Source organism: Microtus pennsylvanicus, chromosome 6, assembly GCF_037038515.1.
Source record: "Microtus pennsylvanicus isolate mMicPen1 chromosome 6, mMicPen1.hap1, whole genome shotgun sequence".
In the NCBI taxonomy this organism is placed as follows: domain Eukaryota; kingdom Metazoa; phylum Chordata; class Mammalia; order Rodentia; family Cricetidae; genus Microtus; species Microtus pennsylvanicus.
This window is the reverse complement of record NC_134584.1, coordinates 34,248,222-34,271,212: the sequence shown is the minus strand read 5'-3', so window position 1 is coordinate 34,271,212 and position 22,991 is coordinate 34,248,222. Positions and strand designations below refer to the sequence as shown.

The 22,991-nt window shown below is 35.9% G+C and overlaps 1 protein-coding gene across 1 annotated transcript in view; it reads left to right on the top strand.

Annotated features, from left to right (window-relative positions):
- Positions 1-22,991, top strand: part of Hcn1 (hyperpolarization activated cyclic nucleotide gated potassium channel 1) — a 348,290-nt gene that overhangs the window by 289,782 nt on the left and 35,517 nt on the right. Inside the window, exon 6 of the mRNA XM_075976028.1 lies at positions 16,881-17,121. Within this exon, the coding sequence (XP_075832143.1) occupies positions 16,881-17,121 (241 nt within the window). The remainder of the gene's footprint in view (positions 1-16,880; positions 17,122-22,991) is intronic.

Below are 22,991 nucleotides of genomic sequence, written 5' to 3'. Positions count from 1 at the left end.
TATCAAAAGGCAGTCTTTACCTGCACCCTTTTCTCATCATTTCCCCAATCCCTCCCCTCTGCTACCTGTCACTTCACTCCTGAACCATAGTGGATGCTCTTGATTCCTTCATCTAACAGTGCTTTGCTCACGACTTCTTTTATTACCAAAATTCTTATAAATTTTTTGCATAGTGGTTACACTGTGGTTGGATCACCAAGTATTTACCACAATGTGTAGTCCTTGAAAGTTATCAAAGCCCTACTGATAATGAATTCTCCGTCTCTGCCTTGTTGAGAGTGCTTTGCTATATTGCTAACAAGACATAAACCCTGACTCCCCTGCTGGGCCTCTTTACACAGAAGCCTTAACTGAAGCTTTGGGGTTTCATTCCCTGCCTCTGAACTTGTTTTCTTTCATTTATTTTATCACACATTTTTAGCCTAGGCATTTTAGTTCAAATTCTTTTCGTAAATTTCATTTTCTTAAAAGCTTTATGATCTCCCCTGGCACCCTGCAAGTTATGTAATGAAGTCATTATCTTTCTGAGTAAAACACTCAACTCTTGAAATCTTTCTGAAATTTTTAGTTATTCTTTCAGGTCACTTTGAATGTAAAATTTAAGTTCTTATTTTAGATCTTCTTCATTTCAACGTGTGCTCTGCACATCCTATCTCTGATTTACATTCATAATACATCTCACATGTGTGCCTCACTCTCTTCTCCACTGCCACCACCTGAAGTTTTCACTTTTTAGTTTCCTCTAGGCTTGAGTCACAGACTGACTAATTTTTTTATGTACATGTACTCTCATTTCTCTGCCCAGAAAAAAAATTTGGTTGTTAGGTTATGAATTCAATCTTTCTGTACTCCAATGCCAGCTACCTTGACAGTTTTCATTTCTGCTTTCATCTTACAAAATGATCTGCAACAGAGGTGGACAACTTGCTGTCTTGCAACAACAATTATAATAATGCCTTACTCTACAGAGAAATGACTTTTACCTTTTGACAGTCTAGTACAAGCAATACTTTATCACTTCCGTCTTTCATATAAGGCTAAGTCTAGTACTTCTTTCTCATGAACCCAAGAGCACTTAGTTTTTAATCTTTGTGAACTACTTTCCTATTGCTTTGCACTTTTTATCCACCTTTGCCTTGAAATTTCTTTGACCATAGGATGCTGTGGTCTATATTTTAGTTTTTTTCCTTTCTTAAAATTCTTTACACATTTAACAAAAATTATACAACATAAATATTTTCATTTCTACTTTTCTCTTTTAAAGCCATCTTGACACTGCAGTTGTTACATCCTCTAACATTATTTGTATTGTGAAAAGCTATAAAATGTGTGAAAGGGATCTAAAAATAAAAATATCAGCTATCATATTGTTATAACTTGTTTTTCCCACATTTTAATAGAGTTAGAATGTATAATTCTTTAGAATATAACTCAAAAAAAATTTGTAGTTTTACTTTTTAAGAAAAGCGCTTTATTTATTTTGTTTCTTAAACTGTCAGTTTTCATTGTTTGCTGGAAAACTTTCCTTTTACTTTTTTTCATATCCAAATTTCAATACAATTGAGTCGGTTTAGGTTTTCAAGGGTCTGGAGAGGTGCAGTAATAGCTTTCTCTTTGACTTTTCATTGACAGCTTAAACATAGCTTGCAATCGACTGCCGTGTTGATTACATGTTGATGTGGCACTGGATGGATGGTGTCACACTTTTCTTAGAACTTGAACATGAATTGCATCCCCAGAAGGAAGTACAGCCTTCTTAACACGTCAAGGAGACTACAGCAGGGTTTCTCAACCATCCTAACACCATGACACTTGAACGCAGTTCCTTGAGCTGCAGTGACCCCCAACCATAAAATTATTTCATTGCTCCTTCATAGCTGCAATTTTGCTATTGTTGTAAATTATAAGTAAATATGTGATATGTAGGATTTCTGGAATAGTACTCCCAGAGGAGTTGTGACCCATAGATTGAAAACCACTTTTTTTTGACCATTTTCATCTTTGTATATTTATGCCGATTTTTCACCTTTAAGAAATTATCGATGATTTCCACTTTAAAATTTCAAATTACCTCTTCCTTTTTTTTCATGCTGTTTACTCCTCAATATTTTCTATTCATCTTAGTTTTACTTCATTTGGTCACTCTTATCAGACATTCCATTCTCCATAAATTTTACCATGCCAACTTTGTCTCTGTATAGAAATTACCATTTGTGATTTTCTTGTCTCTTTCATTACTGAAAGCCTTTTGAGAATAGAATCTGTATCATAACTACATAATAATACTTGTATCTCTAATTATCAGTATTACCAAAACCATGAGTTTTTGGCATGTTTACTGAATGAATGATCTTTATCATAATCATGTCTGCAAACCAGATTCAGAATCATGGCCACTTAATAAAGTTAGGGCTCCTAGAAATAGAAACATTTGCCTTCAATATAAAATGAAAATGTTTTGTTTCTCTGACATTAGGATAATACATAAATCTCTTGTAATGAGTGTTAGAAGGATAAGTGGAAGAGAAGTAATGTGGAAAAACAATAACTGTCCTAGTTAGCCTGACATGTCAATTTGACAGATTAGGGTCATCTGAGAGAGAAACTTCCATTGAAGGATTATCTAGATCAGATAAGCCCTTAGGCATGACTATTGGAAATTGCCTTAATTGTCAAATGATAAAAGTTGTCCCTGTCCACTGTGGGCAGTCACATCCCTTTGTGAGTACTCCTTAGCACGAGCCTGGGAGTGAGCCAACAAGCAGAATTTCTTCCTCAGGTTCCTGCTTGACTTCCCTGAACGGTGGACTGTGACTTGAAAATAGAAATCAAAGAAACTCTTTTGTCTCTGTGTCACTTGTGGTCAGAGTATTTTATCACAGCTGCAGAAATCAAAGCAGAACAATAGCATAAGTCATTACTGAAATAATATTTGAGCCTAAAAAAATGTCCAAACGCGTTCAATCATAGCAGAGATTAGGTGACTTATCTTTGCTATATGTTAGAGACTACTTGCTGAAACAAATAATTGGCTCTGCATATTGTTCAAGTCTCAATATTAAAGTGTTAATTTATCAAAGACTCCTTCCCTGAGCAATTCATCCAGGTTAGCTCCTGGGTAATTATTTTCCATCACTTACGCTGCTTGCACATCGTGTGCCTTGCTTTCGCTTAACGCTTACTTGTGTGTTGTCTGTACTGTCACACAATGGCTTTAGAAAAAGGGTCTTGTCTTTCTTGATCTCCGTGCCATTCCCAGTCCTACATATATTAACTAATTATTAGATGGATAAGTTAAGGGTAGATAACTATAGATCACACACCTGTAAGCTTATCTCAGAGAATCATTGGTTATCAGTGTAGCTGGAGATTTTTGTCTATAAAACAGTGGTGATTGGAGGAATGAGAACAGCAGTTCTTGGCACGGCGAGCTTCATTCTTGCAGCTTAGTATCATTTTTTCATTTGACTCTGGCCAATATACTTTTCCTTACTGTTTGCACAAATATACTGTCATCTTTGTATTCATTTGTAACATGTACAGTGTGTGCCAAGTAGTTCTGCTTCATATGCATCCATTTTATAAGGTAACTTTCTATGTGCTATGGGGTTAGTTGTTTAACAAGGAGTTAAGGAATAGGGGTAGGGAGTGACTGTCAGTGGGACAAATTATGGAAAGTATTTGAGTATTCTTTCTGCTCACTATAACCCAGTAGCATTCATGGAATATATGATAGATATTATATCACTCCTATACCAAATTCAGATGATGGCAGCTGATCATTTGAGTGTTGATTCTACCACAACAGCATCATGTTTGTAGATGTGATCACTATCCTTACTAAAGAAGTCCAATACACTTCTTGTTCTTTCTGTCATATAGGCACATGCATAAAAGAAGTGTGTGTTTCAGCAAGAATACCGCAACCAAACACAAACTGCTAGGACTTTAATCTTAGACTTTCCACACGTCAGAGCTTTGTAAATAAATGTATCCTGTTTTTGAGCCAGGAAGTCTGTAATGCTTCTGTCCATAGCTGCCCAAATGAACTGCTGTAATCACCATGCAAAGCTGCACAGAGAATACTCAATGAATCTTCTCGCAATTGCTGCTGCGTGGCTCATCCAAATGCAGGTAGTGACACATCCAGGATGTGGAGATTCATAGAGGAAGAGGTTCTTGCCAGTTCAGCATTGGTTAAGGCTCAGAACCTGAACATGGAGCTCTACTAAAATCTTCCCTGTTTTAGGAAATGAAGTGGTTACAAATTTATCTTAAAAGCTCCCTTCGTTTCACTGTGAGCTAACACAGTATGTTTCAAAATAAAGGAACAAGTGCAATTTTCTAAGGAAAATTCTTTAAGATGATACCCAGAAAATTACTATCTCAAATCAGGAAAGTAATATCGTGATGTATTTACTCTTTCTCCTGCTTATAAGCTGGGTGCTTTGTGCCTGTGTCTAGTTAAAATTATATGCTTTTTGACTTGGTCTTCTGTGACCTTTAGGCACCCCACACCATCCCAGATGTCCATACTGTGCCAGCTTTCTTTGTTTTAGTTAGTCCTAATTCTTTGGTGACATTTGAAAGCATATGTGCCCTTCCCTTTCTGTAAGTAATAGTGAATGACACAAGCTTCTGAAAGGCAGATAGGACCACGATCGACAGAGTAATATCACACAACTAATCAGCACTAACTTAATGGGTGGTTTCAAGCTATTTCTTAATTGATTTGTCATTCCTTTCCTCATTTTAAAATGCAAAAGTTGATAATATTAATTACCTCATAGTGTGCTGTTGAAACTAAGAGGGTAAAATACGTAATATATCAGGAAAAGTGACCAGTACATAGCACATGTATTCTTAAAATAAAAGGATTAAATAGTCACATAATTCAGTAAAGAATAGCCCATCATTGTAACCTTAATGACTTTTATATAGTTCCGTGAAAGACATATTTGAAAAAAAAATCAAGGTTAAAAAACTCCATGTAAAGTACTGGGAGGATGATTCAAAGTATTCGGACAATATGCAGGAGACACGGAACTAAGCCTCATTGTATGCCCCATTTCCTCTGGAAGTTATTCAAAGAATCTGATAATAGCTCTCCCTTCATTTCAGCAGACAGCTCTCTGGAGACAATGCCCCAGGCATCAAAACTTGACACTGAAATATTAAGATCATAAGACTGACATGTGCTTTAGTAAATGCTAGTCGTATATATATAAATAAAATCTAGTTAGAAGTATTCAATGAACGCTACCCCCTTGCTTCTGAATGCTTGTTGGAATGCGTATAAAGAATAAGGTCTATTTTTTGCATGGCTGGTCTTACACTGATTCCATTGGAGCAGAATGGCAAACCTAACAGTCTAAAAAGGGGTTAATGCCCTTCTAAGCCAGTCTCCAAAGTTCAGAACTGATCTATTTTTAAACAACGAAGTGTGAGGAGCTGAGAGCTGAAAATAGGTGCTGATCATGTGCCCCGAGAGAATTTAAAACGTCAGTATATTTCATTCTTATAAAACATGAAATGTGTTTCTGGCCTCTGACCTCGAATTTGTAAGCTAGGTTTATTACATAAGAAAACAAAATTTGTGCGAATACTTAGTGTAGTTTTGAAGCACTTTTAAAATCTATACTTGAGTATCTAAAAATGCTTTTAAATTACATTTTGTTGAAGTTAAGGAAGTAGGCTTGATGCATTGCATTGTAAAGCTTGCCTCCCAAAGATATCATGTATTTATGTGACAGGAATAAATAGCAAAAGATGAGACAAAGAATATGTATGTGATGTAATAGAGGTTATAATTCCAAATGAGATCAACAAAGAAATTTTTGCTGTTGTTATTTATTTTTTGTTTGTGTTTGCCTCTTCACCATGTGTCTCTAGGTGCTATCAGAGAGGTGGGAAACATTTGCATTGATTTTTTTTAAAATGTGTGCAATATATAGACCCAGACATAACTGGAAAGACAAACTAAGAGACACAGTGATGCCGTTTTCAGTCTCAAAGGAAGTGTTTCCTATATACTGAAAGATAGAAAAAAAAAAGAAGAAAGAAAAGATCAAGAAGTAAAAGCAAGAAACCATTAACAGGAACACCGGAGATGCAGGAAATCACCCATAGTTAATTGCTAGAGCAAGACTACACAGCCAAAAATAGCTGACAAGAATAAGTAGGTTCACTGAGGCCAAGAGTACAAAGTAAAGGTCTCGAAGGAAAAGTTGTGCTCTGAATGTGGAAGTTAATGTGGAATGTGAACAGAGAAGGGGGGAGAAGACGGGGGTTCAGGGAGGGAAAACGTGGTAAACAAAACAGAAGCCTATACTAAATCAGGTTTCTCTTTAGTTTTTCCTTGGTCCAAGGAAGAAGGAAACAAATTGCCAAATAAAGAACTTTTCATTCAACAATGATTTAAGACACCATAAGTTTGTAAACACAAATAAAATATAATTTTTAAAAAAATTATTACTTTTTTTTCTGTTGAGGAAACCCATGACTTTTATCATTAATAAAATAATCGTGAAAATTATGTGGCATGGTCTTTGATAAAATGACTATACAATTGCATTCACACTAAAATAATTAAGATGATTTGAGACCAAACTTAAGAATATACCTGATTATAAAAAGTCAGTTAGTTAGCAGTATTCAGTAGCATAATTACGGTATTAAGAAAACTGAGCTTTGAGAATACGTTTTAAAGGCATTGCATTAATTTAATGTGTTTGTTTGTGTGACTGTGTGTGTGGGGGAGTGCAGTCCTTGTGTAGAAACCATTTCAAGTTGCAGGAGTTTTCTTTATCTTTCCATCTTGTGGTTTCCCAGGGATTGAATTCAGGCCACAGTTCTTGGTAACAAGTGCCTACTGAGCCATGTCACTAGCCCTAAAGCAAACATTTTGTATCAAGACTCTATAATGAGCTAAATGCAAGTCTTAAATAAGAACTATTAAGTGAGACTATCTGTGGTATTTTTAGCTTATATGAAATGTATTTGCATTTTTAAAAATAGCACCACAAATACATACATAAATTATGAACCTTCTTGTTGTTAAATCATGAGAACATTTAAACATTCTCATGTTGTTCTTAGCTTTTGAAGATGGCCTTAGCATTTCTGGAGCGAGATGATTATCTTAGTGCCATTTCTGTTAGCAGGATAAAATACCCGACAAAAGCATTGAAGAAGTAAGGGCTTATGGCTTACAGTTTCAGAGGATACAGTTCACTGTGATGGATTAGAAACAGCAAGAGACCAAGAATGTACATGGTGGCAGGATTAGGAGACTGGCTAGTCACACTGCATCTACATTCAGAAAGTAGAGAGAGAACTGAAAATGGGGTTAGGATACAAAGCGTCAAGTCCTGACCCAAGTAACCGGTTTTCTCCAAGAAGGCTCTTCCACCTAATGGTTACACAGCTTTCTCAAGTGGAGCTACCAGTCAGAGACTTAGTGTTCAAATCTGTAATCCTAAGGGGGGGGGGGCATCTCACATTCAAACCACTACAGTGATGAATGTCCTTTAGAGGTAATAGAGATGTTGATAGCTGGAGCTGTAGTGGGGGTTGGAAGGATGAAGGTAATGGTCTGATGAGGACACTGATGCTTTTAAACATAATTTTAGCGAAAATAGTATGTCAAGTGCTTGAGGAAACTTTACTTGTAATTCCACATTATCAAATAAATGACATTATTGCTACTATGTGATGGCATGCTGGGGTAGATAAATGTCTAATGACTGTGACTTGAGACTGCAAAAGTGACAGAGATTCACCCGTGCTTAGAGATATCTGTGCTCTATTCTACTGCTATTCTGATCTAATGTATACATTGAAGGTCAGATGTCGCAAGACTAATTGGACAGGAACACTGTGACATGAACCTTTGAAATCCTCTGAGTGCTTTAATATTGAGAGTTTAAAAATCATTTCCTCTACACCAGTAACACATAATTTATGATTTTATAACCTTATTTATGATTGCAAAGTATGAAAAAAAAAAGATTTTACAGAGAACAAATGAAACTTTTTTTCCCTTTGGCAAGCATTGTATAAATGAGTACGTGTTTAAAATATCATGCTTTATGAAAAGAAATCACCCAGAGAAGAGCATAGGCTGAGAGAAAGTGGTCAATGATATGATTTTAATAATTATAACAGATATTGAAATCTCATTCTCGTTATTGACATGTTTAAATACTGCAGTCTCCCAATGTGAATTAAAAGGCTTCCCTGACAACAATATGAATCATAATTTAGACATTCATAAATGAGGATCAGGAAAATCAAGAGAAACTGAAGAATAATGTCACAAAACCTAATTTTTTAAAATTATAAATACCAGATATACAGCTAATTGTTATCATAGAATTTTACTTACTTTTTCAAAGTGAACTAATGAATGACCATAGGGAAAAAGACAAAAATAGCCCATAAACACCCAACCTCTTTATGGGAAATGCTTTGCAATAAATTTTAAACCTTAGAAATAATACTAGTGAAAACTAATACATTCTTTTGAGAAAGTAAAATTTTCCAGTGTGTAGATTAACTAGAGAAAATATGTTTCAAACTAATTTTAAATAAGTGAGACCATGTTCGTGGCCTAAAACATAAAAGAACAAAAGACAATAGTGCCAAACAGGACTGTTTGCTATTATATTAAGATTGTAAAACATTATATTTAGTAATAAGAATTGATTCCACAGTTGCTTAAATTTAAATATTAAAGTATGTCATGATAATTATTTATATGTTACAAATTATTAAAGGGTTGTCTCAAATGTAAGATTCGGTTCTAATATGGAATTTTCATTCTTTTCTAGTAATACACAGACATAATTGTGCACACATGTTACATATCACATCTGCCTAGAATACATAGCATACATATACTCAAGACCCTATTAAAATCTCTTTCTTCAAACAAAATACATTTTAAAAGTTTTAGCAGACTTGAATTTATCTGCAATTCATTTGTTTATCTATAAATAGCCTCAATTCCTTTAAAGAAGATGATGCAACTTTTGTACTTAATGGTGTGACAGATGGACTTGGTTCTGGAACATTAAAAAAAATCATAGAATAATCACTGATACAATGAAAACTCAGTCACCAGTTAATACTTTTTAATAATATTGAGTTCAAAGACAGAAAATGATAGAAAGAGAGAAATACCTGGGAAAGTTGAGTGAGGTATACTTAGGAATATCATATATAGTATTGAAATATTTTGTAGATCTAAAATCATTCCAAAGTCAAATGGTCAAGACTGAAAACCTAGCTGGTTTTGTTTGTGACTACTCTTATAAAGATATCACTATTTTAACTCTATAAACTTTTAGATGTATTTTTTCTTAATACATTTATAAGTGATAGTATATAAAGTTTAGAGGAACACAACTCCATCTATAACCCTGAACAATACATATAACACTTATAAAATCTTGACTGATGTAAATAATATTTCAGTGTTTGACTCACAACTTGAAGGCTGTTTGTTAATCTAGCAATTAATAGTATAATTTAGGTTTTAAAGCAGGTGCTAATGGAAAATACTCAAGTCCACAATTGCCATCAGTTTTCCTCTCTGCCGACTGAATTAGATATACAATATGACTAATATAAAGTGGATAACTGGGTATTATAAAGAATGTCAGTGAGGGCTATGTTGTAATGTGGAAAATGGTCTGTCATAAAAGTATACACAGAAAGGAACCCAAAAGAATTTGTGCATTATGAATGCAGCTGTGTTGAGGAAAACAGATTTTCTTTTTTTTCTCCAGAAACTAAAAGAAAACTAACTTGCTAATAAGAGTATACAACTGGCTAGCCTCCATGTGATGGAAATCAAATAAATTTAAAATTGGGAAGCTTTACACATCTGTTAGTTACTTCTGTTCTACTGGTAACACTTTCATTCTAATCATTTAAAGATAAATATTCCTGCCTCCTCCCAGCCTCCCATTTCCCTCCCCCTCCTCCCACTCTTCTCCTCCTCCCCCCACTCCTCTCCCCCTCCCTCTCCAGTCCGAAGAGCAGACAGGGTTCCCTGCCCTGTGGAAAGTCCAAGGTCCTACCCTCTCCATCCAGGTCTAGGAAGGTGAACATCCATACTGGCTAGGCTACCACAAAGTCAGAACATGAAGTAGGATCAAAACCCAGTGCCATTGTCTTTGGCTTCTCATCAGCCCTCATTGTCCGCCATGTTCAAAGAGTCCGGTTTTATCCCATGCTTTTTCAGTCACAGTCCAGCTGGCCTTGGTGAGCTCCCAATAGATCAGCCCCACTGTCTCAGTGGGTGGGTGAATATTTCTTTCCCTTGGAGTCTATTCCATAATATTTGAGGCCCAAATTCTTTATCACTTGCAATAAAAACTTTTTTGAATGGCAAAAGAGAATGTCTCAATTGGAGAAAGAACCTGTATATATCCCACCTTAGAGACATAGAAATCACAGGAAATGTTGCAAAGAAGTGGAAGCAAGTTCTTAACTTATCATTTCTTGTCTAGATACACTTTTAAAACATTCCTAAAGCAATGCTGTTGTCTTGTCTTGAGGTGATTTCCTTATATATCCAAGTAAACATCTTACAGTTTAGGAGTCAAACCATCAAATGAATATTAGTTGAGAATGTGAAAGAAGGAAAAAGTTTTCTTTCAAAGTAACTACCAATCCTTTTATTTTAGTGGAATGTTAACATAAATCACGGTTTATTTTCACTTTATTCTATCAATAAAGGAGGTTTATTGTGACTTATAATTTATCTCTTGATTTTTTGCCAAAACTATTTTTATTATTTATAATTAACTTATGTTGAATACATGCATACATAACTTCCTCCCTCAAGCCTAGATTTAGACTTCTGGGTACTCACTTATTTTAGGAGCCATACTTGACTATGTAAGTAGAGACTTTGAGTCATATCCCCTAAAGGTTTAGATTCATATTCTTTAAATCTGGATTGGAGCCTGGTATACTATGGTTTAGAAAAATTCCATAAATACATCTGTGGAATACTGACTTCCTCTAAAGAGTAATGGGAATGAAAATTTCATGTTTGACAGGTCACTCAAGATCCTTCCACCCAACTGGTGCATGTCAATCAGAGCATCATGCCTCAGATGAGGGCCACACCTGACAATGATCCTTAGAGTATTCTGTTGATGTTTAAGCATTTTGAAATCATATCTACAAGGGTCAGTGCAATCCAGTGATCTCTGTACTGAATGCCGTGCTGGACAATTCAGCTTCCCTTCCAACTTCCCTGGGGATTAAGGACTGAACATAGGCTGCAGGACCAAAGAATATGCCAGAAATCCTTAACATATCAAAACGTTTTTATTTTTCTTCTTTAAATTTTCCATATACCTTATTTTCATGCATTACCTCAAATTCTTCAAGTAATGATCTCATGCACGTGACTTCCTTAGAAGCGAGGTCACGTAAAATAAACTTTGGTCGGCGATTTCAATATATTTATTTTTTCTTGTGGAGTCTTAGGATCCAAATCTTATTTTCTGTGGATCAAACAAAACCATGATACAGCACAGGTCTATAGAAGATAAATATTGTGTCACCAACAAGGGAAGTCTCAATGACAGAGAGAACAATATGAGACCTCTGCGAAGTGGGCAAACAAAGAATAGGGAAGCTTTAGGAGCAGGCAGGAGCACAGACTCAAGGGGACGAGAAAAGCTTTGGAGAGATTTGGGATCGATCCTTAATGGGCATGTTGTAAAGAACTGAACATTTGCTGCTTTTGAAAAATAACCAGGTTCAGTTTCCAGTACCCACTTGGCAGCCCGCAAGTCTGTAATTACAATTTCAGCAATTCTGACACACTTCTCTGGTTTCTGTGGGCATGGCTCACGTATGGCACACGTGCATGCATGCAGAAGAAACATTCATACACACAGATATTTTTAACTAAAGAAGGGGTGAATTATTCACGACTTAAGGTGGTGAAAGATCAGAGAATCCAGGAATGGATTTGACTTTGCCCAGAATGTGGTTCCTGTTTGCCTTTTCCTGCCCTTGTGTGGAAACTTAGGACGTGGTATGACAGATACATGGCTTTAACATGTAGATTTAACAGGAAAATCTACAAAGCTAATGATATGGAGATGCCAGTATAGAAGGAAGTTAAGGATCATTGGCAGCAATCTGAGCTCCCCAATTCCGTCTTGGCTGGTTTTCAGTAGTCGTCTGTTTTTACGGAACTGTCACTTGGTATCCACCTATATATAATACAGGTCTGTGGTTGTTTCAGTTGGAGCCAACATATAGCTTATTACTGTCGCCATATGCCTCTCTAATCTACCTCCCTTCTATTTCTTGTTCATCTTGCAGAATGTTTCACTGGAGGTTCAAATGTCTAGAAATGCATCATGTCATTTTTTCTTTTAAAATATTATTATATCTGGCATTAACTAGTTTCTAATGCTGTCCAATGCCCAGTGGGAATGTAATATGAATCATAGGTCACGTTAAATTTCCAAATGGTTACATCAACAATGAAAAGAAATGTGAATTCATTTCTAATGTACCTAGTTAAAATGAGATTTCAAAATGCAGTCTATATTAGAGCATCATTAAAGTGAGAGTTTGTGTTTCTTAACCTGGAGCACAGTGTTGTTTTTATAGCACATCATGATTTGGACGCCAGATTCTCCTCAGAAACAACCTATATGCAGATTTCATATACTTCACAGCTGAGTGTGATTGCCTGGCCAAGATCTTCCAGACAGGTTTTGCTCAACAACTAACTGACAAATTTTAAACTTTAAACTTAAATTGATTAGAAATCAGTAAAGTAAAAATTCAACCCTTCAGTCCCACTAGCCACTCTAAGTTGTTGAATAGCTCCATTCATCTGCTGACCCCCCAATGGTAGGAAACAATGTCTGAGAACGACAATATACTTCTCTAAAAACCTGACTTCATTTCCTGAATTTCAAGTGATTTCTGTTAAATCACCTCTTTGAGACCTATTTGGCTCATCTCTATGATTCTGTTAATGATGTAACTGTTCACTGGGTTTTTAATTATAGTTAAATGAGAAAACAGTAGCATTTAAAAAGCATGATGTGTGATCATCACTGGGATAACAGAGCACACCTGATAAGCTGTAAACCAGTGGTTCTGGCATTCTTTCTAGTTTCTACATTTTCTCTTTGGAAAACTGCTAACAGCTACTGTCTAGTCCTACTTAGCGTTTCTGTTGCTGTGATGAACTACCATGACGAAAAGGCAAACTGGAGAGGAAAGGGGGTTATTTGGCTTACACTTCCATATCACAGTTACTAAAGAAAGTCAGGACAGTAGCTCAAAAAAGGCTGGAACCTGGAGGCAGGAACTGATGCAGAGACCATGGAGGGGTGACCTTTACATGGCTTACTCAGTCTGCTCTCTTAAGAAACCCAGGACCACCAGCTCAGGGGTGTCCATACTCACAAATGACTAGACCCTCCTCCACTGATCACTAATTTAGAAAATTTCCTACAAGCTTGTCTGATTTCTTTTCATCCTTAAGGAGGCATTTTCCCAGTTGAGGTTCTCTTCTTTTAGGTAACTACAGCTCGTGTCACAGTGACATAAGAGTCGCAAGGACACACAGTCTGCTCGTGCTCTATGTATGCTCAGCGGCGCAGTCACCTGAGTCTACTTCCTCACAATCCAGACTTGTGGTTTTTTACTCTTTAACTAAAATCTAATCACATCATCTCTCCCCTCCCTCTTAATTGTTCTTCCCTAGCATATTGTTTCTCCCTATCGAGTATATGGTGGTCTCTTCTTTATCCAGTGTTGTTTTGAATACATGTAAATGAATCAACATACAATTGTAACCTGCTAAGTCTGCTCAGAACTGCTTGTATATAGAAGTTTCTAGGGCTGCATTTACAAGAGTATACCACTGGATCTTTTTTTTTTTTTAAGTTCTGGTAGGCCTGTGTTCTTGCTCATCAAAATCCTTCTGAATCACTTAGTAATGTTTCGTGACATTTGCTTTCTTCTGCTTTGAACTGCTATGCCAGGTTTCTGCTGAAAAACAGGAAATGCTTCCTGCTTACCCAACACATTAAGGATCATATAGGACAGATTTAATTTAACATAGGAAATAAGTTTTTCTTAGTTTTCAAAAAGTTTTGATTCATTATATTAGAGCAGTTAATGACCAAGGCAAACTTTGATTCTTGCGTATAAAATACAAGTAACTTTTTGGTGAAATTATTATTAAACATAACTAAGAGTTTAAAAAGTACTTTAATAATAAATGAATCATTGTGACAAAGGTAACTTGTAAAAGAAAGCAATTAATTAGAGGACAGAAAGTTGGAGAGGATTATATTATATAACTGTAGTAGTAGGAAGCATGGCAGCAGACAAAAAAGAATGGTGGTTGAACAGCAGATGAGACTTTACATGTAGAGACAATACCCACTAGGAGAGAGAGAGAGAGAGAGAGAGAGAGAGAGAGAGAGAGAGAGAGAGAGAGGGAGGGAGGGAGGGAGGGAGGGAGGGAGGGAGGGAGGGAGGGAGGGAGATAACAGGGAATGGCATGAGTTTTTGAAATTTTAAAACGCCACTCCTAGTAACACACCTACTTCAATACCCACACCATCTAATCCTTCCCAAACAGTTCTACCACCTAGAGACCGAGGTTTCAAATATCTGAGCCCATGGGGACCATTCTCATTTATACCACCACATTCAGGAAGAACATTAATTCTCAAAAATGAAATTATCCATCTTTAAAAATGTACCTAGATTTGTCCATTTGTTCTTCTGAATACAACTAGACCAGACTATTGAATGAGAAATAAAAATGAGACAAATATGGTAGCATTCTTTAATAGGATGTACTAGATGATGAAGTTTCACTTGCTATAGATTGACCAGCTGTTCTTTACAATACTAAAAAACATTAAAATATAATAATTAAGAAGTCTCCAGGTCTGTGTACTTGTTAATGCCTCCCTAAGTTCCTAGAAGGAAGCTATTGTGTCTTCTGCACAGTATAAAAATACTGAGCATGTTTGAGGTGGGAATTTAGCAATGTTACAACAGCCTTATTTGTTAAGAGCACTCTGTGATTCATTTGTGCAATCATGGTAATTATATTTATAGCTACCATGGTGAAAACATTTTAGAGCAACGCTGTCCAGAATAATAATAAGCATCATAGAACTCGACAGAATTGCATGCCTCCCCAAATATAGCTTTCTACAATGATTGTTATCGATACAGAATTTAAATGTCCTATTATCAGTTGGGATTACCTTAAATTGAATTGAGTTTTTAATTTATGCATAAAACATACAAATTATGGATGTTCATCTGCTGTTTAATGCATGTATATGAACTCTTCAAATCAAAGCAAACATACCTAGTTTCTTAAAACTTTTATTTTTCTATGGCACAGACATTCAAATTTACTTATTCTGGCTTTCAGAAATGTTCAGCATATTGTTCTTATTGCGGCTGCTACTGTTGTTGTTGTCTGATATAATCTCACACTAAAATTCCTCCATGATATCTAACCATAGCTTAGTATCTTGGGCTCCACCTCTTGTTATCTCTCTTCTTTTCTCTCTCTGCTCCCATGGAATCAACTGTTTCAGATTTCACATCTAAAGAAACTCGTGTGGCATGTTTCTTTCTGTGCTTAGTTTATTTTTAACATATTGGTCTCTGACAACATTGATTGTCACAGAAATTCACCCTCTTTTTTGGCAGATTAATGTCTGTTGCATGTAGCTATAAAATTTTCTTTATTCAGCACCTAGAAATTTTTACATATGTTAAGACAGTATCAGGCAATTTTGTGAAATAATATCAAGAACTGTTTTGGCCTTATTACTAACATTTTCCCAGATAGAGCTTTCAAGTGTTCTAATTTTGTTAATATTCCCATTTTACAGTGTTTCCACCTCCTATGGGAAGTGGCTTTAGTTTCTAGGCTTCTTAAAGAAGATTAATAATTCAATGCAGCACTTTTTTTCATATTCTTTGATGATAGGTACCTTGATGTTAGTTTCATTTATGAAGGAGCTAGAAGACATGTCATAATGGTAACATTTGCATTACCTTTGCCTCTCCCAAAGTTTATAATAAAACATTTTCCCATATTGTTGTTTTAGTCTAGAGAGACATAAATATTTTTAATCTGAGCTAAAATCTTCAAAATTAAGCCAAACATATAGAGCTTCTGACTGTCTAGACAGCAAACAAGGAGACAGGAAAAAGAGAGATGCCCTCCTTCCAACTCAGACTTCAGTGGGTGATTCAGGAGAGTTTGTTCTTGCCAAGCAGAAATCAGATTCCATCTATGATCATCCACTGACTGCCTTTGGTAACACCTGCTCTCTATTTCCTTTTCACTCTCTTCTGAATAAGATTTTTTAAAAAAGGCATACTGGCTACATCTGTCTCTTCTTCTCTGGTGGGTACCAGGCAGCTTGTTCAAGATCATCAATTACAGGACAAGCAGCATTGCACCTCGTTGCTATGGGACTTTGTGTTTTTTTCTTTAAATAAATAAAAGTAAAATCAAAATTCCACCTTTAAGTTGTAATTTCAAACACAAAATAAATAAGTAAAATATAGTTGGTATTTTTATTATTTAATTAATATATTATTGAAGATTTATTGTATTTCTATGCAAACTGAAGTACTGGAATGGAAATTTAATACAGATTAAAACAAAACTTATTACATTGGTGACATATGCGGATTACAATTTACGTATATTTTTACAAATGTATATTAGCCTTTATTCTGTATGTACATGTTTTTAAAAGTCAATGTATATTTTTTTCTCCCAGAAATGACTCAGTTTCCCCTTCCTTTGTGCTCACTCCTGCCACCTTTAGGAAATAGTCAACTTCAACTGCCGGAAACTGGTGGCTACAATGCCCCTTTTTGCTAATGCGGATCCCAATTTTGTGACGGCCATGCTGAGCAAGCTGAGATTTGAGGTGTTCCAGCCTGGAGACTACATCATTCGAGAAGGAGCGGTGGGGAAGAAAATGTACTTCATTCAGCATGGTGTTGCTGGTGTTATCACCAAGTCCAGTAAAGAAATGAAGTTGACAGATGGCTCTTACTTCGGAGGTTAGTAAACATAGGTGTGAAAGTTAGACCATACGTCTCTGAAGGGTCCGTCCCAAGGCTTTCAGAGGTGCCACGTGTTTGTTGATTTGGGATTTGAGCTTGTATTTGAATTCTTGCAAAAGCATTTGGAGTGTATCAATATTTTAGGGCCACAAGTTCCATACAGTGGTGTGTATAGCCATACAAACACTAATGAGGGCAGACCTGTAACCACTTTATCTGGAACCAGATAATACTGGATGAAAATAACCAGTGTGCATTTTTTTTTCCTCACCCAAAAGTCCCCGGAGTGTTGGATGACTCTTTCCAAAGTAGTTACAGGGGCCTCCTATATTGCTATAACAAGATTTTGAAGTTTGGGGTTTTTTTGTGTGTGTGTTGATTTCTTTATTTTAATTCACACAGGAACTTTCTTCCTTCACTTTTTAATATTTTATGGGTGTAGCGAGTAAAGAAGGAAAGCTGGAAGTTTGTCTTTAGATTTAGTGCGCAATGTTGCCTCTAACTCACAGAGGTCCACCTGTATTTCCTCTGAAGTGCTGGGATAAAGTCATATGCTGCTATGCTTGGCTTCCAATCACTATTCTTATTTGTAACTACTCATTCTCTACCCAAGATAGCATATCCCTTGTAAATGTGTGTTCAGTTTAGGTGTACATGCATAATTATTCCACAATAGATAACTTGCAGGTCTAAGGGAAACAACTCTTACCAGCTAGAGCACAGTGTATGTACATTATTTTCCTTGATTCTTGCAGACTCTGTGAACATGCAAAGGCACAGAGGTCAGTATCTGACTTTTTCATCACTCTCGGTGACACTATTCATACAGTAATAATGTACTTAGAGCTGTTTGTCACAATCTCCATATCACTCCGTGGTATAGGGTTACTGTTGTTTTGATGAAACATCATGATCAAAAGGCAAGTTGGGGAGGAGAAGGTTTATTTGGATTGCACTTCAACATCAGAGTTCAACACTAAAGAGAGCCAGGACAGGAACTCAAACAGGACAGGAACCTGGAGGCAGGAGCTGAAACAGAAGCCATGGAGAGGTACTGCTTATTGGCTTGCTCCCCATGGCTTGCTCAGTCTTCTAGTCTTGCTCAGCCTGTTTTCTTATAGAACCGAGGACCACCAGCCCAGAGATGGCACCACTGACAATCGGATAGGCAATTCCCACTGATCACTAATAAAAAAATCTTCTACTGACTGGCCCACTGTCCGGTCTCATGGGGACATTATCTCAGTTGGAATTTCCTCCTATGGGAGGAATTTAAGTTGACATAAATCAAGCCAGCATACCCAGATATATTCTGAGCTCATAATTTGAATGTAATAAAGTTTACTCTGTTTTAAAGAATGCCATAGATATTTTTTAAGGATGCTCACTGTCCTGTATACACTATTATTTAATATCAAATATTAACACTCTTTAAAAGAAAGAAGAAAGAAATCCCCTGTTCACCTTTTACTGGGTCTGGTCATTTCCAGAACTTATATTTAAATTAAATATAAGTCATATATTTAAATTAAAATATATATTTATTTTATATTTATATTTAATATTTCTATATTTAAATGAAAGCTCTAATTTCCATTTTAATTGAAATTATGATAGAAATTGAGGTGTTTTCATATACAAATTTCATAAAATGACTTGCATATAATTTCATATTATGGGCAATCTTATTTTCTCCATGAAGAGAAAATTTGTTCTGCACTTCCAATTGAAATACATGCAAATTCCTTTTTACTATGTTGTTTAACTGGATGGCATTACCAATATTATGTTGAATTAAAGCAGTATGAGTAACAATCTTCTCATGATACTCATTTGGGAAGAAACAATCTACATTTTTATCATTAAACATAATACTTGGTGAAAAGTGTTTTGGATTTATTTTCAGGATTCTTGATTATATTAAGGACAGTATCTATAATTATTCCAGGTAATAAGTGAAATCATCATCTTGTCCATTTTGTCTGTGTGATTTAGAAAAATATTTTTATTTATTTCACTATTAATTTATTTACTTGAAATAAAATAGAACACAGTTTCTTTTCATTCCTGAACTTGTTTTTGTAGTTGATTATATTTTAGATACTGGATTTTGATCCTTTTTCACAAAGTAAGTTTTAAATTCTTAAATTTGTAAGGAGCTGAATAGTATCTGCTTAAATTTTTGTGATTAATTCCACGAGAAATATTGCTCTTTTCTTTTTCTTTCCCTTAATGCATTTTCTGAGCTTTGAATTAGCTTAATTCACACTTCAAAAATGAATTTATAAGTTTTTCTCTCTGCCCTGTTTTCCCCAAGAGTTATTATCATTGTTTCCTTAAATATATTGTAGAGTTCCCTAATGAAAACATTGGAAGCTAGGAGGATTCATTTTTGCAAGGTTATTACATATCTTTTCAGTTTCTTTACAGCAAAGATGCAATTTTGTTCAGCTTACTTATTTCTCACTGTGTACATTTGGTTAGTCTGACTCATCTACAATGGTGTTCGGTGTTCTCATCAATACCGTGTCCAAATAGCTGAGCATGGGACAGATGCTCGACGTGTGCTGGGCAAGTTTGTAGGCACCAGTGACACCGAAATAAGGAAAAGGGATCAAGTATCCTATAATTCTCTAACTTTTAACTTATGCTTGTTTAAAGAAACTTTGAAATTACTAAAATTGCAAAACTGTTTTATTGGATGAGGAAGGGAAATGCTTTGGGAAAATTAAAGCAGGGACTATAAGAAATGGCCCCGACCTCCTTCAGCCATGTAAGGCACAGAATTTGGACGTGTGGAGTGTATGGAAGTTCTGGACTTCTTAGTGAGCAAAGACAGTAAATAGGAACAGGGTCTAGTGTTAGCTGCTCTCAGTACTCAGCTTAGACGGAGGGTGAAGTGGTGAATGCTTGCATGCAGGAAATAAGGTGCTATGGGAGTAACCATCTAGCTGATAGAGAAAAAGAGTTCCAAGACTCCTTGATTCCTCTTTGGGGATAAATTATGGATTCTTAATTTTTTTTACAAGTGAGGAAATTGAAAACCTTCCAGAAAAACATCCCAGTTTCTGCTTTTTCCAGACTTTCTTCCCATCTTCCAAGAAGTTTCCTGAGTCTTAGTTGAACAGTTGTGTTGTTGATGTATTTAGGGATGGGAACCACATGGTCAGTTGTTCTTTGTGTTTTGACCGGTTGTGGATTGCTGTAATACTCTCCATCTGTTGGGAAAAAAGACCTTCTTCGATGAGGATTGATTGATCTACTTACCTGTGGGCATGAGAAGCATTAACAATGGTTTATGAAAGTAGGTACTCCTCTAGATTCTATGGCCTCGTGACTCATGGGTAGTTAGTAAGTACTCTACTTCATCTACAGTACTTACTAGGCATAATTCTTTCTGAACGAATAGCCCTTAAGTCCAATCAATTTGCTATTGGTTACTGCCAAGATAGAAATGCTACCTCTGGGAATATCTCACCATGCTGGTTATTGTTGTGTTTCATATAGGACAGGCAAACTACACTTGTGAAATATTAACAATGTAGTAGACTAAATGACCTAAACATTGATAATTGACAAACAAATGTGGATGGAAGAAATCACATGAGGACCCATCCCTGGACAAAGAGCTAAAAAAAAAAAAATGAATGGTTACAGAGGGAAAAAGAATTAGTCTTCCTCTGGTTTAAGCTCTCTAATATGTTATCCAATACAAAGTAGTCAATCCTAAAAGCATATACATGCATACAAGCAATAATAAATAAGTTCAAAAGGTTGCATATGTGTATATACATATATGTATATGGCAATAATAATAAAAGAGAAAAATAATAACGCAATAGAGATAATACATGAAGGTGTAAGGATGGTTTGGAGGCAGAAGGGGAACAGTGTAGTGTGTTGGAGGAGCAGGATATGGCAATAGGAGATTGATGACAATCATAGTATATTATAAATATTTATGGAATTTTATAATGAAACTTATTGTACAATAAACAAAGGCTAATGAAAATTGAAATATGAATAAATAAATAACACATAATGGAATTGAGGCTCATGTCAGTAAAACTGGCGGTATATCTGGAACAAGGCAAATGTCAGCTAAGCCTTCAAAATTCAGATTTCTGTGTGTTCTTTCCATAGTTCCTCTCCTCCGGAGGGGCATTACTGTCCCCTAGGTCTAGGATATTAATACGGAACATTTGCACAGGTTTCACTTTCTCTTCAAAGCTGTCCATTATCCTTTATGTCTGCATTTGCAAAGGTCTTTTGAAATCTCTTCTTATGTGCTATCCAGTCTCCATTAAGGTAATCATAGTGTTAAAATACTGGCCCCAGAAGAAATAAAACTATTATGTACCTCATTAAAATTTTAAATTATATGTCTCTGCACTAGAAATTTTCATGATTTTAAAGAAAAGTTGCTGTGTTCCTAGAATAATCAAACTCCAGAGGACATCTAAAATTCCACTGCCAGCCTGTGATTCATCTGATCTTATGTCATGGGAAAAAGGAGCAATGTACTCATGAAGAAAATATTTCCTTTAAAGATCCCTCAACTCTGCTATATAGTGTCCGAATCTATGCTAGAATTAGAGGATACAATATGACTTGGACATACATCTTTAGAAATTTTATGTCCAGATACGTTCAGTTCACCTGATGTTTTAAAATGTAGAGAAATAGGAAGGTAAAAAAACAGAACATCAGTAACCCCTGCCCTGAAGCCGTGTCCTAGGTTATCAAAGGACTGAAGTCTCTGTACTTCTATCTTTACACCATTGCATTTATTTAAAAGTAGGTACTGGTTTTGGGGGAGTGAAAACCTGTTGATATGAATTCACAATTTTATTTCTTCAAATTTCTCCTCATGTATACCAAGTAGAAAAAACTTTCCCTCCTCCCTTTTTAAGCCTTACCTCCAAGCTAGGTGGAGTCATTGTCTCAAGGACGGTAAGACAACTCCGAAACCTTTTTTCCAAGGCCCTGACCTATTTGGAAATAAATCAAGGCTTTTTTGATGTGGGTTCTTGGTCCTGTTAGTAAAGGACTTAGAAACAGAAAAGAAAACAAAAACAACAACAAAAAAAAAAAACCAAAAACTCAAAGACTGTTTTGTTATGAGAGAATGAGAAAAAAAGAACAGGGTAGGCAAACTACAAATTCTGGCAACTGGTAGGAGAAAAGGGCGGGGAAGAGAAGGGAAAGCAATGCCTTTTATTAGAACTCAAGAAAGCAGATATGTTCAACCCTGCAGGCCAAGACACAGCTGCACAGTGGAACAAGGGAGTGAGAATGGCTGGAGGGTGAGGGAAAGAGAGAACTCATTAAGAAAGAAAAGACACTCCCAGAGAAGAAGCAGAGCTGTCTAGAAACATGAGGAGGAAGCTCACAAAGGACAGGGTCACAGAGTGTGTGACCCTCTCTAAGACATTTATGTAACATCCACTGCTCCTGCTTTTGTACGCCATACGCTTTCCTCAAACATTCTGTGTTCATTACAGGAAGCCCAGATGAGGAATGAGTTCCAGGTTTTCTCCGAAAACTTATCAGGAAGGAGATAATTATTTCTCCCTCATCCTTAGATTGCCTTTAGGTGAATCTGCTTTCCTTGGGGCTGATCTCCTAACCTTGTGACTGACAGGCCAAATTGGATTAACATTTAAAAGAGAGAGAGTACTATGCAATGTGCTAATCTTTAGAGCAGATTGGAATATCATATTTCCACCAGGTCTTAAATTCCTATTTTTTTTTTGCAATGGCAAGAGTTTTTTTATTGAGAGTACACAAGTAAATTCCTATTCATTTGACTGCAAGGTAGTACCTTTCCCTTAACTCTTATATGCCCAATTATTCAGAACATTTTA